The sequence below is a fragment of the Microcebus murinus genome, chromosome 2 (assembly GCF_040939455.1).
Source record: "Microcebus murinus isolate Inina chromosome 2, M.murinus_Inina_mat1.0, whole genome shotgun sequence".
In the NCBI taxonomy this organism is placed as follows: Eukaryota; Metazoa; Chordata; class Mammalia; order Primates; family Cheirogaleidae; genus Microcebus; species Microcebus murinus.
In genome coordinates this window covers 103,459,555-103,474,021 of record NC_134105.1, presented here as the reverse complement: position 1 = coordinate 103,474,021, position 14,467 = coordinate 103,459,555, and the positions used below count along the sequence as shown (strand labels likewise).

At 51.3% G+C, this 14,467-nt stretch overlaps 2 protein-coding genes across 6 annotated transcripts; both read right to left on the bottom strand.

Annotated features, from left to right (window-relative positions):
• Positions 1-5,191: 5,191 nt before the first annotated feature.
• LENEP (lens epithelial protein) lies at positions 5,192-5,990 on the bottom strand. Its single transcript, XM_076000191.1, has 2 exons — positions 5,380-5,990; positions 5,192-5,292 (listed from the first exon to the last, which is right to left on the bottom strand). Exon 1 carries the CDS (start codon positions 5,623-5,625, stop codon positions 5,434-5,436), a length of 192 nt encoding a protein of 63 aa, XP_075856306.1. The 5' UTR covers positions 5,626-5,990; the 3' UTR covers positions 5,192-5,292; positions 5,380-5,433.
• Positions 5,991-6,090: 100 nt separating this feature from the next.
• On the bottom strand, positions 6,091-12,609 carry FLAD1 (flavin adenine dinucleotide synthetase 1). Of its 5 annotated transcripts, none has more exons than XM_076000188.1 (8): positions 12,534-12,609; positions 11,806-12,030; positions 9,041-9,785; positions 8,233-8,380; positions 7,684-7,782; positions 7,413-7,602; positions 6,416-6,489; positions 6,091-6,298 (listed from the first exon to the last, which is right to left on the bottom strand). In XM_076000188.1, the coding sequence occupies exons 2-8, from the start codon at positions 11,884-11,886 to the stop codon at positions 6,163-6,165; spliced, it is 1,473 nt and encodes a 490-aa protein (XP_075856303.1). In that variant the 5' UTR covers positions 11,887-12,030; positions 12,534-12,609; the 3' UTR covers positions 6,091-6,162. The 5 variants fall into 5 exon arrangements, 4 of the variants coding, with proteins under 4 accessions (XP_075856303.1, XP_012623361.1, XP_075856304.1 ...); XM_012767907.3 differs by having other exon boundaries at positions 12,519-12,607; XM_076000189.1 differs by lacking the exons at positions 6,091-6,298; positions 6,416-6,489 and having other exon boundaries at positions 7,430-7,602; positions 7,684-7,751; positions 12,519-12,607.
• Between the last annotated feature and the right edge of the window lie 1,858 nt (positions 12,610-14,467).

Below are 14,467 nucleotides of genomic sequence, written 5' to 3'. Positions count from 1 at the left end.
TCTCGCTGGCGTGGGGAAGGGCAGTGCCAGGGCGCAGGCGGCAGTGCCAGACGCACAAGAGAAATGGAGAGGGTGTTGCTTCAGGGAGTACGGGGCGTAGCTGAGGAAAACGGGGTGGGGTACGTGGCCAACGCAGGGCAGAGCCAAGGCCTCCAGAGGCAATAGAAGGGCGGGCGCCCTAGCACCAGCCCTTGGGTGCAGAGACACGATTGGCGTCTAGTGCCTCGGGCTCCTCTCGCCTCACTCCCCCATGTCTCGGGGTCGCGTCTGGCGTCTGGCTGGACACAACCCGGGTCATTCTGCAGTTGGATTGCCACTCTCCACGTCAGTCCCCAAAGTCTTGGAAGCTACAGTTAGTTCCTCAGTAACCCCACTCCCATGTTTCTCTCTCTCTCTCTCTGGTACAAATAGCTCTTCTCCCCACTTAAAAGTCGGAAGGGGGAACCCCACCTTGAAATTCCCTCCTACCCCCCAACTCCGATCTCTTACAGCGCCAAACCACTGAGACAGCAGTGGCTGAGAAGCGCTGACTGGGGGCCCCGTCCCCTCCCATGAAACCCCTGCGGGGCCCCAGGGGCCTGCTGGCGCCCCAGCCCCTAGCCCCTGCCACCAGGCCCAGACTGGAACTGGTAGCTGAAGGGCGAGTGTAGGGCCTGCAGGGGCCTCCTGGGGATAGTGGAGCGTCTCATACGCACGTTCAGAGTTAAATCTTCAGGCGACCAACTAGACTTTAATATTTGGGGACAGTAACAGGAGGTGTGTAGAGACCGGAGAGTGAGGTGTTTGCCCTAAGAGAGGGAGATGAAAGCCCCAGCTGGGAGGTCTCTAAACCTGGGGCTGGGGACAGCGACTCGAAGTGGCTGCCAGGTGCCGGGACAGGCTGGGCCACGTGCGCCGAGGGGTAGCTGCAGAGAAGTTAGACGCTTGCAGAGCCTGGGGAAGTGAGGGTTTCTGGCAGCAAGAGAGGCGAGGCTCAGCTTGGGCGGGGTCCTGCGTAAGTGGGTCTGGGGGATGTTTCGGAATGTGGGAGGCTGCTCTGGAAGCGGAGTGTCAGCCTGAGCCAGGCGCCCACCTCTTCCCCCCTACTCCCCCGCTGCCTCTGCTTCCCTCGAAAAACCCGCCGCCCAGGAAACCGCTGGGGGCGCTCAGACCGCAGCGGCCCCCCACGCCCGCCGCCCCCCAGCGCCTCACCGCGACCGCCCAACCCACCTGAAGGGGCCGTGGCCGCCAGGGTTACCCCCTCCCGCCGACTCCCCCCACACCTGCGGGTGGCACTATTTATAACTTCGCGCCTATTCCGGGCCTCTAGGCTGGAGCCAGCTGCGGCGCATCGCTAATCGCCGCCGGGATCTCTGCGCCCCTCCTGCCCCCAAAGGGCCGGAGGAGGTAAATTTAGCTTCTGGAAGCTCCGGGGAACATTTTCCAAAACTCCATGTCCCCAGAGAAGGCGAAACAGAACCCCTCGCCCTCAGCCTCCCTCTGACCAGCCGCCAGGCGGCGCAGGTCTCTCGGCTCCTCGCACCCAGCCGGCTAGGTTAGTTTAGGGTCGCTGCTTTGAAGCTGGGGTAGGTAGAGGGCTGAAGGCGAATGATGGAAAGGTACTGAGGGACCCTAGATTATCTGGAGGAATGGGTACAATCTGAGGCTGGTCAAGACTCTGGAGTCTGAGAATAACTGAGAAAGGCGGTGGGGAATTGTGTCAATTGAAGGGGAAACAACTCACATGCAAGCTAAATGCAAATAGGATGCAAATAAGAGTCTATGCCCGTGGGGGTCGGAGCTCTGGCGCCTGCAGTAAAATGATCGCCACATTCACTTTTCGTCCGCTTCTTCGTGTTGCTGGGAAAACGTGGGACCCTCCTGAGAGTATTCCTATGATATCCAGTTTATTTACTGCACACAGCTTCTCAGACCCCTTAGTCTTAACTCGTCTCTTCCCCTTGCTTCTCACATGCCACCGAGGGTGCTCTATCGGATGAAATCCACCAGGAATCCTGGATATCAGGCCTTGCTGTCGTACTTGGGGGTCGTCACTCAGCACATCCACCTTGTCTCTTCCATTCCTACCCCACCCAGTCCCTTACCCTTTGTGGCCACTAGAGGTCTCGGGGCACCAAGGGGTAGGTGAGGTCTTACCCATCCCTCTCTATCTTGGCACCCTGCTCTCCCTTCTCTGTCTCCCCAACCCCAGGTGAGCTACCGAGGGAGTAGTTTGGACGCTCAAAACCTGAGTTGCTCTAGTTGGGGAGAGAAACTTGTGGGGAAATCATCACATTTTTCCCCCTTTTAGATGAGTGGGGAACTGTGGGCCAGAAAAGGTCTGGCCTGTGTGGATTGGGTGAAAAGGCTGTAGCTGGGACCCCCAAATGAGCTAAGAGACCAAGGACAAGGGGAGCTTAGAATAGAGGTGGGAAAGTGGCACATCATGGAATGGGTGAGTGAAGAATGAGGGAGTGGTATCTGTTTACACCTTTGCTTTTGTGGCTTTGCCTCCCAAGCCACTTTAGGCCATTATCCCTATACAAACACCAATTCAGAAGAGGAAGGCAGGCTATAAGGAGAAACTCTTAATTTGAGATCTGAAAATCTGGGTTCACTAAATACTACATTGCAGTGTGCTGTGTGTATGATCTTGGACACATCACTTCACCTCTCTGGGCATGTTTCCTTCACATTACCGTGGGATAATTACTTGTCCTGCCTACTTTTGAAGCAGACTTTTGTGAGGCTCAAAGCATTCTGTAGTGTGGAAAGGGCCCTCAGAATGGTATATGAGTTTTTTGTTGTTCTCATCCCTCTCCCTAGTCTTTCCACTGTCAATGCTCTTTCTCACTCTGATACTTTCCTTGGGCCACTGGCAGTCTCTGCCCCCTCCAGCTCTCCACCAACCCATCTCACCACAGGCCACAGCCCTGTGCTCTGCCTTCTTCCACCCACTACTTCCCCAGTGGTCTTTGCCAGAAATCCCCTTCCTCGGCAAAGGCCCTTGTGCCCAGACCTCAGGCTCAGGAGCCACCTCCAGGCACTGTCCAGCCTGGTGGGAGTGGAGTCTAAGAAAAGAAAAGAAGGCAGTATGCCAGGACCTGAATCAGGGAAGGGCTTGAGGTGGCCAAGCAGGGTGCAGGCTAGGAGGGGGAGAGAGGAGCCCCACATTCAGATGGGAAGGTGAATTTTGTGACTACCTTGATCACTAACCTCTCCCTGGTTGGCTTCAGGACCTTCCCCCTTACTGCTGTGCCCAAGGCAAGTGTGAGTGCTCTGAAGGGACCAGGCAAGAGCACTGACCTGGTTTTTGTGAATGCCTAAAGAGGGAGCACTGAGTTGCCAGGAATAAGAAATAATCTCAAATCAGAGTACTACAGAGTACTAAGCTGCTGTAAAAAAGAATGGACAGGCTCTAAATGTACTAATGTGGAATCCTGAATCCTGCTCAAGGTGCAGAGCAGTGTGTAGAGTATGTTAACCAACTGGGAAGAATAAGTATGTCCAGAGTCCAACCACTTCTCACTACTGTTGTGTCTATAAGCATGGCCTGAGCCACCAATGTGTCTGGTGGATATGGTGCCCATTACCTTCTAATGTGTGTCTCATATTCTACCCTTGTTCCCCTAAAGTTTATTCTCAATACAGCAGCCAGTGTGAGCCTTTTAAATAAAAAAAAAATCATTTCATGCTCAACATCCTGCAATAGTTCCTCATTTCACTCAGCATAAAAGCTCAGGTTCTTATTTAGACTCTCATGACCTGTCCCCACTCAACTTTTTCTTTTTTCTAGGCTACCTATTACCTAATAACATCTGTATACTTAAAAAAAATGTTTATAGTTTATCTTCTGTCTCTACCCACTAGAATGTAAGCCCATAACTATAAAGACCTATTTTTTTCACTGCTGTATTCAAATCACCCAGACTGGCTTATAGTACACACTCAGTATTTGTTGCATGAATGAATGAAGATGCATTCTATGCACAGACCATTTCTATGATGCTCTCTGAGAAACTGGTAATCATGGTTACCTCCAGTGAGGAAAGCTGGGAGGTTGAGGAAAGCTGTGAAGACTTACTTTTTGCTATTAGAATTCTATACTCTAGGCATATGTTACTTTACAAAAAGAAGCCAGAGAGAAAGGAGTTAACTAAGAAGGCTAAGGAAGAGCTGGTCTCAGGGAGGGTAAGAGAGGGACCCATACATTACCTCTAGGCTGGTGCTCCAGTGAGAAAGGGTTGGAAGTCAATAACTGAGCCCCAAGAGGGATCAGAGAATGCTAGATGGGGACCCCAGGATAATGCTAAATAAGTCCCATGGCTGGCTCTGAGGCTTGGGGGCTGTGGCTGGAAACAGCAGTAAGCATGAGCAAGATGATATACACAGCTGATGTGTACACACCACTGGGGTAATTCGGGGGAAGCAGGTAGTGGTGGCTACTAAGGCAAAGTGAGGAATGAATTCTGCTCAGCTGGGCTGTTTAGGTCCTGATAGGCCTGTGCTGTGATAAGCCTCAGGGACAAGGCGCCTTTCTCTTTTAACTTTGTTAAAAGCTGAGAGCTCTTGTAGCTCATGGTGCTCTATTTCCTCCATGAGCTGCAGACCAGTATCAGCTTTGTGCTTTTCCCAAGATCCTCAGAGGCAAGGAGCTGCCTAGACCTGGTTTTCTATTTGGGAAAGGGCTGGGTCCTTTGGGTTCCATCTCAACACCCTGGGCCTCACATTAGAAGACCTCACCAAAGCTGGATATCTCCCTACCCACAGGTTAGGAGCAACCTGGACTTTCTGCCCTCTACCCTCCCCACCCAGGCACCAGTGTCAGAAAACCTGGTTTTCAATCTCAGTTCTATGCAGGACAAGCTCCTTCCCTCCGTGGTCTGCATCCTGGCTCCAAGACCCTTCCAGTGCTTTTTCTAATTCCCTTTTAGACATTGAGAACTTTTGGCCTCAAGGCCTATTTATTGCATGTAAATTCAGTGATTCTCAAACAGATATCTTAGGGAGTGGTCCATTTCTGGTACTGAGAGTATGGTAAGATCAACCATCTGGACTGGTGGGCTCACTGTGCCAGGCTTGGAGGAATACCAGGTCCTGCTGCCATCTTATTGGGGTCCTGGCCAGCAGGCCAAGCTCCTGCCTACCAGAGGTTCCCCGGAGGTGGGGGCTGGGAATGGAGGCTCAGAGATGAGGCAGGCCTGACAGATGGCACAACTCAAAGCAGGATCCACACTTCACTCTTCACTCTTGTGGCCCATCCTTGGTCAGGCACAGCTGGCCCCAGGCGTCTTGATGGGGGTTGGCTGGGTGCTAAAGAAGAGAATGGGAAGTTGAGAGGCAAGTTCTGCTGCAGAAGCTGCATCCTTGCCTCCTGTTGGTTTGCCCTACCCTGCCCACCTGAGTGATGCCAGCCATGGTGCCAGTGGGGAGAGGAGGCAGTTCCTGTCGCCATTAATCCAGCAGTTCCTTGATACACCAGCAGCAGAGGAGGATGTAAGCGATTTCCTTCAGGGTCTGCTGCAAGCCCTCCCACCCTGTGCCCATCTTAAAGACAGGCAGCCGGAGCCCGGTGTCTCGCAGGGCCCCTCCAAGGGAGAAGGGTAGGGCTTGGGCTAGGGGCTGTGTCCGGGGCTGGGGCTGCATGCCGGCAGCAGTTCTGAGGGAGGGTGTGGGAGCTGCCTTTGGTGCCTTTTATCAACACTGTCCCCACCCCCCTCAGGCCTCATGACTACAAAGACAAAAGGCCCCAGGGTCTAGCAAAGGGAAGGTTCTAGGCCTGGGATGGGCTGAGTCAGCCCCTATAGACAGGGATGAGGGCTGAGGTTAGTAGGGGGAGGGCCTGGCCACTCCATCTTTCATCCTCCACAGCCAGGCCAACTCAGCGTCCCTTCCTCCAGCAGGGGTGGTGCCCTGCCTGGTTGCCCCTTTCCCAGTGGTTGGCACAACTCCCGCTTCTGCCCTCTAGTGGGCTTCTGCTGAGAATCATCAATGAGCGCTCCTTTCCAGCCTGTTCTGCCCTACCCTGGCTTCTCCAAGTGAGCACAGCTAGCTCAGAGCTGGCAGCGTTTGGCCCACTTTTGAGCCAGAAGACACAGCCAGAGCAAAAGGCACAGTGAGAGGCACGGTTTATTGACAGTTACACCTAGGACAGCCTTCTTCCCTCCCTCCTGGGGTGAAAGGTCACATTCGGGAGTTCCGCTCCTCATCTTCATTCTCCAGTAGGTAGGCTGGCCGGTAGGTGAGCCGTCCTCCTGGGCTCAGGCACTTCAGGGCGGGGTTCCGCACTGTGTTCTCCTGACTCCCCAGTGATGTGTACCTGGAGCAGGGACAATGGTGGGCAAGTGTGTGGTGGGATGGGCTCTTGTGGTGGCTTTCCCTATCCCAGCACCCTCTTGTCCTCCCCATACCCATTCTCTTCCCCTAACACCTTTACCCTCGGTCATACAGGATACAGTATGGGACAAAGAGCTGACGCAGAAAGTCCCAGATGTCTCTGTAGGTCCAGTCCTAGGAAATCAGAGTCATAGAATAGTCATGAATGCTCCCCTCTCCCACACCTACCTCTGCCATTCTGGGGAGGGGCCCATCCTAGGCTCTTCTGCTCCCTTAGCCTCTGAGGGAGGGCTTGCTATTGGATTCTCTGGTATATCTTGCTCCCTGTAGGCTAAGCAGGGAAGGCCTTCATCCTCTCCCCTCTCCATTCCCCACCTACCCTCCAGTGGAGTATAAGCTCAAGGAGGAGAGGGAGGGACCTGTGTCTTTCTAAGCCAGTGCTGTCCAGTGAACTTTCTGTCATGATGGAAACATTGTATGTCTGTGCTGTCTAATAGGGTAGTCACGTGAAATGTGGCTAGTACCACTGAAGAACTGAAATTTATTTAAAATGTCTAGATAACAAGAGATGAATTTTTAATTGTATTTAATTTTTAAAATTGAGCCAAGCATGGTGGCATACGCCTATAGTCCCAGTTACTCAGGAGGCTGGGGCAGGAAGGTTGTTTGAGCCCAGGAGTTTGAGACCAGCCTGGGTAAAATAGTAAAACCCCATCTCAATATTTAAAACAAACCAAAACAAAAAACCGAGATATAATGCACATGCCATATATAAAACTCATCCCTTTAAAAGTATATAATTCAGTGGTTTTTAGTAATTTGCATTTTATTTACTTAAAGTATAAATAAATGGCTTGTGGCTATCATATTGGACAGCACACAGCAGAAAGCACAATGCCTCCCACTGAATTACGGCTCAATAAATATTGGTCAAAAGGATGAATCAACAAATAACACTGCCTCCCTTGGATGATAGGGCCCCTCATCCAAGCACAGGATGATTGCTAACATCCCCCTACCCCTACCCCTGGGGGAGCCAGGGTGCAATGATTGACAGGCATGTGGGACTGAAGGCAATAAATCCTCTTTCCCATTACCAGCAGCGGGTTGATGCGCATAAATGAAGGCCAGCCTGGGTCGGTGGGACTGAAAGGGCAGAGGCTACAGGAGTAGGGGTCAGTCCGGCGGGTGCCCATCAGGACAGCCTCCAGCTGGGGGTGCTGTGCCTGTAGCTCACACAGAGCCTGCTTCATGTTGCCCTCAGCCTCCAACACCTGCAAATTATATCTTAGGAAGGAATAGAAGAAGGGGTCAGGCATGGGCCCTACCAAGTCCCATTTGGAGCCCAAACCTCCAGGCCCCTAGTACCTCTTGATGGTGTCCTGTAGAAACTGCTCCAGCTCAGGGAAAGGGGAGATACCACGGATATACAGGATCTGGAGGGGTTTTGGAACATCAGGGAATTTCCTGGGGAGGGGGAAGAATCCACAGGCTTGCCAGCATGGACAGGGAAGTACTCCAGAAAGCTCACTATTCTCTTTGGCCCCAGGGACAGATACCCTACCCTTCTCCCCTTTCCATCCATCATACCCACTTCCTCTAAGAAGCCCACTCTGAACTCTCACCTCCCAAATCTGTTTCATGTATGTAAATCTCACCTCCCCAACAGGACTGTGACCTCCCTGTGGTCAGGGATGGTGGCCTGCACATCCATGCTCAGGGCCAGGCACGTGTCAGATGCTCAATAAATATGCTAAAGGAATGGAACTGAGAGGTCACCATGGCTCCCTCCCTCTTAAACTCTACCCACATACTCCCTTTCTCCCTCCTCTCTGGGGTGGGGAACTGGAGAATTGGCCAGCTAAGGTACCTCTGGGGTCTTTGCCTCACTCTCTTCATCGCTCGGTGCAGGCTCACCTCTGCACAGCTGCGTGGAAAAGGTGCAGGAGGGCAGTGCAGTCCTTGCCCCCGTTGAAGCCCACACAAAGTTGGGTGAGATTGTATCGAGCCAGGGCAGTCTCAATGGTCTGTAGGGCACTTGCCACCTTTTTCCCCAGAGAAGACCCTGCCATGCAGGCAGGGAAGAGGGCATCAGATAGATACATGTGGTCATCAAAGAGGAGTAGGGGCCATGTTGCCCTTTCTTAAAACCCTTCCATATATTCCCAGTGTTCCCAAGATAAAGTACAAACTCCTTTATGCTGCCTGCTAGGCTCCGCAGGGCCTGCCACATCTCGCCGACTTTGCCCTCAATGTCTTTCCTCTGGAGCAGCAGATCTGGGGAGACGTGGGGGGTGGGGTGTCCTGGCCCTCTTTCATACTGTTTACTCTTACCCACCTCCTGGTCTGAACAAATCCTCCTAATCACTCAGCTTATATATCATTTGGCCAGAGAAGCTTTCTCTCACCCCAGCTCAAGGCTGGGCTCCCTGATGTGGTAGCTCACTCTCTTCATCACTCCATGCAGGAGCACCTGTGGAATGTCTGCCTCTCTTGTTAAACCACTGGTCCATAAAAGCAGGACATATGTTCTTCTATTAAGCCATATTCTCAACACCTAGCACAGTGATGGTAAAAGTAGGTACTCAGTATTTATTGGAATAATGAACCAATCAATAGTAGCTATCCTCTACCCACTTCTGGATTTGTGGGATGCCTCCACAGCCCCTGCAGGACTGAGACCAATGGCCTGGTGCATGCTGCCCCTCCCCCAGTAGCCCCCTACCTGATTCAGCAAGTTTGTATACAGCCTCACTGGCCTGCTCCACGGTGTTGGGCATGTAGGGGATCAGTGATCCCTGGGGCAGACGGGCAGTCAGGTAGGCCATGCATTCCTCCAGGGGCCCTTCTTCCTCCGAGTCTAGAGTCAGCTTCACCTGATAGTAGTTGCTGCCCCAGTCAGGGTAGGAACCCAGGCTAAGCCTATGCCCAAAGTGGGTCTGGGCCTCAGCCAGGATGGAGGCGATAGAGGCCTCATTAGCAGCCACATACAGCTCCCTGGAGTGGAACTGAACAGCTGTGTTTTGGAACAGTCCCTTCAGCCCCTCCAGTACTCGCTGCAGCAGCTCCGGAATGCCCGGGAAGAGGTAGACGTTTCGGACGGAGACCAGCGGGAATCTGAAGGGGCGGCCAGTGCGAGGATCTGTGCCATAATGCAGGCGGGCAGAGGAGGGCACCAGCGACAGCTTCTCCAAGCCCTCCCCTCCTAGGGCTTTGGTGGCTGCTTCCAGCTCAGGGTGTGGCTTCAGCTCATCCCCAAAGGCCTTTGCCACTGCCTCAAAGGTCACATCATCATGAGTGGGGCCGATGCCCCCTGCTGTGAGGACATGGGTGAAGCGGCTGGAGAAAGAGGTAACCTCAGCTGCAATGGTGGCTACCTCATCAGGTACAACGGAAACTCGGCAAACCTGGACCCCTAGGGAGCGCAGTGTCCGGCACAAAAAGTAGGTGTTGGTGTCCTGAGTGTGTCCCTGGGGGTTGGGGATAGGGAAAAGGATGAGACTGTCAATGCTGCAGGAATGAAGGGGAGAGGGGCAGCAAATGACAGCCACATCTGCCTGATGATGGGGTGCTCTGCTCTTTGGAGGACACAACCTTGGGCTGACAAGGAGCCTGGACTGGGCACAGGAGTGGGAAAATTCATTTGAATGGAGTCAGGGATATGGTGACCCGCCTTGGGCCTCCTTCTCTGCACTTTGATCCTGACCTTACATTTATGGATTTAATTATCAATTCCATGTTGACAACTTGTCCACTTCCTCACTAACTCTGATGGTTTCAGTCCCTTGACTCCAAGCGCTTGTTGGGCAGTCTTACTGTATCCCTGGCTGTTGTCACTTTGGTCAATGGCATCCCCAGCCACTGTTCACAGCCAGTCAGGCCCTTCATCCTGTCAACTCTACTTCTGAAATGTCACCCCATCTGCTCTCTTCTCTCTGTCTCACTGCCACCAAGCAGGTCCTTGGCACTTTTCACCTGGGCAATGGCGACAGCCTCCTGGCCAGAATCCCAGCCTCCAGGCACAGTGTTCTGCTCTGTCTCCTGAGTAGCCTTCCTAATGTGTCACAATGATTGCATCACTTTTGGGCTCAGAAGCCATTTGTTGTTCCCAACTGTATACAGAATAAAGTTCAAATTCCTTTGTAGGGTATTTAAGGCTGTCTGTGGTGTGTACCCAATCTTCTTTTCCAACCCCATTTCCTTCTACTTCTCTACATTAGATTTAGTGGTTAAGAGTCTATGTTCTGGGCCGGGTGCGATGGCTCATGCCTGTAATCCTAGCACTCTGGGAGGCGGAGGCAGGCGGATTGCTTGAGGTCAGGAGTTCAAAACCAGCCTGAGCAAGAGCGAGACCCCGTCTTTACTATAAATAGAAAGAAATTAATTGGCCAACTAATATATATAGAAAAAATTAGTCGGGCATGGTGGCACATGCCTGTAGTCCCAGCTACTCGGGAGGCTGAGGCAGTAGGATTGCTTGAGCCCAGGAGATAGAGGTTGCTGTGAGCTAGGCTAATACCACGACACTCACTCTAGCCTGGGCAACAAAGTGAGACTCTGTCTCAGAAGTCTATGTTCTGGAGTAAGGGAAAATCAGGCTGGAATCCCATCTCTACCATTTCCTAGGTATGTGACCTTGGGCAGGGTTCTCAACCTCTCTGACCCTCAGTTTCATAATTAATTAAGACTTATGGCCAGGCTTGGTGGCTCACTCACACCTGTAATCCTAGCACGCTGGGAGGCTGAGGTGAGAGGATCACTTGAGCTCAGGAGTTCAAGACCGGCCTGAGCAAGAGCAAGAGCAAGAGCCTGTCTCTACTAAAAATAGAAAAATTAGCTAGGCATTGTGGTAGGCACCTGTAGTCCCAACTACTTGGAGGCTGAGACAGGAAGATGGTTTGCCTAGGAGTTTGAGGTTGCAGTGAGCTATGATGATGCCACTGCACTCTACCTGAGGCAACAGAGCGAGACTCTGTCTCAAAAAAAAAAAATATATATATATATATGTGTGTGTGTATACGTATATATAGGAGTCAATATTACTATTACAAACCTGATGCCTGCAATATCATCTAGTAAGACTTTCTTAACAATTCAAAAGGGATTTCTCCCTTCTAGCACATTCCTTCTATCTAACTTGTCCACTCTGGTGAGGGCCTTGAATCATTTTCAAATAGGCTGGACAAAACACTTAAAAATACAATACACACACCTGTACCTCCTCTACTTGCTGGGCTTCTTGTCATTGTTGAATAGCCCCTCTGCCCCTACTATATTGCTTGGCAAATCATAGGGACTTTGCTACCAGTTTTTCAACAGAATAATTGAAAGAAAGAGGGCCACTTTCCCTCCAACATATCGGACTCACTTCAAGACTCTACTGCGGTAATGGGGCTCCCACCCTGTTTCACCTCCCTCCACAGGATGTGGAGTAGGCCCTTAAGGACAGGATAATGCCACGCCCTCCCCCCTCTTCTGTCCCAGACACACCTTGAGGATCTCATCTCCAACAATGATGATGCCAGCCGTCACGCTGCGCCCCGGGGGAAGTTCAGAGGCCCTAGATGCCATGCTCCTGCCTTCTCTGCCCTTCCGCAAGGCCCTCCAGTAGCCACCCAGACCCCCAGTTAGGGGTTGTAAGCACCGGGGTCCCGCCAGGTCTACAGGGCACTGGGGGCCATAGCCTGGGAACAGGGGATCCGAGGTCGAGGGAACCTGGAGGAGCCAGAAAGGACAATAGAGGAGAGCAGGAGTGCACGTTCCTCCTTAGAGGTAGAACCTTAGTCGTCTCTAACCAGATCCTTGACGAGCGACTCCTTTATTCCTGCCTTTTTAATAAACGTGTTCTCAAACCCCAATCCATGCCCCTTTAAATGTCTTCTAAGTTTGGCTCTAGCCTCCTTAAAATGTCCTGCTCTCCCGAGAACATACCACTTTAAATGTCTTCGGTCTGCCGAGCCGGTCTCTTCAAGTGTCTGTTCTATCTTGGGCATCTGCACCTTTAAATGTCTCTTCGGTTCGGGGCATCTGCCCCTTTAAATTTCTACCTTATACAGGGCCTTGACTCCTTTAAATGCGTTCTCTCTTTCCACCCACGACCAGAACCCAGTCTCCTTATCCTGCAGGTTTCTGCACCCTTTCTAGCCCAGAACCCCCCCTCTTCCCGATAAGCTTCAGATTATTGAGCACTTCCAGGCTCTCACCTGGCTGTTTTGTACCTTCACCGGGTCTGTCCCTGGTTCCTTTCCTCATGGCCTGGGGCAGCTTCCGTACCGAAAGTCCCGCCTTACTCACACCTACCTCATATTGATTGGTCACTTTGGCTGTCGCTCAGACTCCCCAAGGATCCCACTGGCGTAGTTGACTATCGCTCTCACGCTTTAGCCAGAGGGCGGGAGCAGTGCTGGGTTGTTACAGGCAACCACGTGGTCGTCCCTCACCCGGAAATGCGGGGGCCGGGCTTTGGCTCAGGGCTGGGGTAGGGACTAGGCTGCGAGAGGAGCTGTGATTGGAGATGCTCTAAGGACTTGAGATGCTCCCTTCTAGTGCTGGGGTAGTTCTGTATTCAAACTCTTGTATGCATATCATACGCTGTTTTCATTAACCATGACTAATTCTAGACTAAGGGCTGGTACTGGAGTTAGAAAGGATTTTATTTTCTAGTAGAAGGAAGTTGGAAGAACACCAAGAATGATTATAAACATTGCCTGTCAGGTAGGAAGACCTTGGAGTAGGTAAGCTTTTAGTTTGGGGAACCTTCATTTATCTGATATAATCGATAAAATTACTTAAACCTGGATGACAAAGTCCAAAACCCTCTCTTGCCCCACCTTGCTCCAGATGGTGGTTAGGTCAAACATCACTTCTACCAATTATTGGTCTCTTTAGGTACAAATGAGGCAGTGAGTAGGGAGTGCCTTGTGTGCCCACTTTGGATTCTCACATCATCTAGCTTATTTCCATTTCGGTTGCCTTTGGTCTAAAAGGGCTTTGTAAACTTTAATTTTTTTTTTTACCATTTTTTTAAACTTTAATTTTTATACTGATCATCTAGGGATCGTCTGTAATATGCAGATTCTGATTCAGTAGGTTTGGGTGGCCCGAGATCTGCATTTAACCACCTCCCATGTGATGCTGCTGGTGCTGGTCTGTGGTACTGAGGAGTAAGGGTCTAAAATTCATGGTTTAAGGACTACTGAACCTGGCCTAATTTTACTTTTAAAAACCCTGTTAGAGGCCAGGCGCGGTGGCTCATGCCCGTAATCCCAGCACTCTGGGAGGCGGAGGCAGGCGGATTGCTTGAGGACAGGAGTTCGAAACCAGCCTGAGCAACAGTGAGACCCCCATCTCTACTATAAATACAAAGAAATTAATTGGCCAACTAATATATATGGAAAAAATTAGCTGGGCATGGTGGCGCATGCCTGTAGTCCCAGCTACTCGGGAGGCTAAGGCAGGATTGCTTGAGTCCAGGAGTTTGAGGTTGCTGTGAGCTAGGCTGATGCCACGGCACTCACTCTAGCCTGGGCAACAAGGCGAGACTGTCTCAAAAAAAAAAAAAACCCTGTTAGATATCATGCCAATTTTACAGATGGGAACAGGCTCAGAAAGGTGAAAGGGTACCACACAACCACAAAACACTGCAGCGCGTAGTAGAGTCAGGCTTCTAGACCATTCTTTAAGTAATAAGCCTTGACTCTTCCAATTAAAAAAATCAGCTTTTGCAAGGCATGGTGGCTCACACCTGTATTCCCAGCACTTTGGGAATCTTAGGTGCGAGGATCAATTGATGTCAGGAGTTCAACCAGACTAGGTAACATAGGAAGACTATCTCTACAAAGATACTACCTGCATAAGAATGCTTAAAATCACTACAGCCAGTCCACAGCCCAAACCAATTAAGCCATAATCTTTAGGAATGACTCAGGCAGACATCAGTACTTGTAAAGCTCCCCAGGTGATTCCAGTGTTCATCCAAAGTTAAGAAATACTGATAATAGCCCCAACCAATGAGCACACTGAATAGATCATAGGTATGCCCAAGCCATAGAAATTGGGGCACACAAGCAGGCCCTCGCTGACAGCCTCCTCCCTTTACCCTTCAAATACTGGGACTATAGGAAACAGTTTATTGTTTTGATGAGATGAGGCT

What these genes read in the sequence shown, in the direction of transcription:
- LENEP (XM_076000191.1), bottom strand. Translation starts at nt 5,625, where the DNA reads ATGCAGCCCCAGCCCCGGACACAGCCCCTAGCCCAAGCCCTACCCTTC.
- FLAD1 (XM_076000188.1), bottom strand. Translation starts at nt 11,886, where the DNA reads ATGGCATCTAGGGCCTCTGAACTTCCCCCGGGGCGCAGCGTGACGGCT. An exon ending in TTGGAGATGAGATCCTCAAG is followed by an intron (nt 9,786 to 11,805) that starts GTGTGTCTGGGA and finishes CCCAACCCCCAG; the next exon opens with GGACACACTCAGGACACCAA. An exon ending in ATACAAACTTGCTGAATCAG is followed by an intron (nt 8,381 to 9,040) that starts GTAGGGGGCTAC and finishes CCTGCATGGCAG; the next exon opens with GGTCTTCTCTGGGGAAAAAG.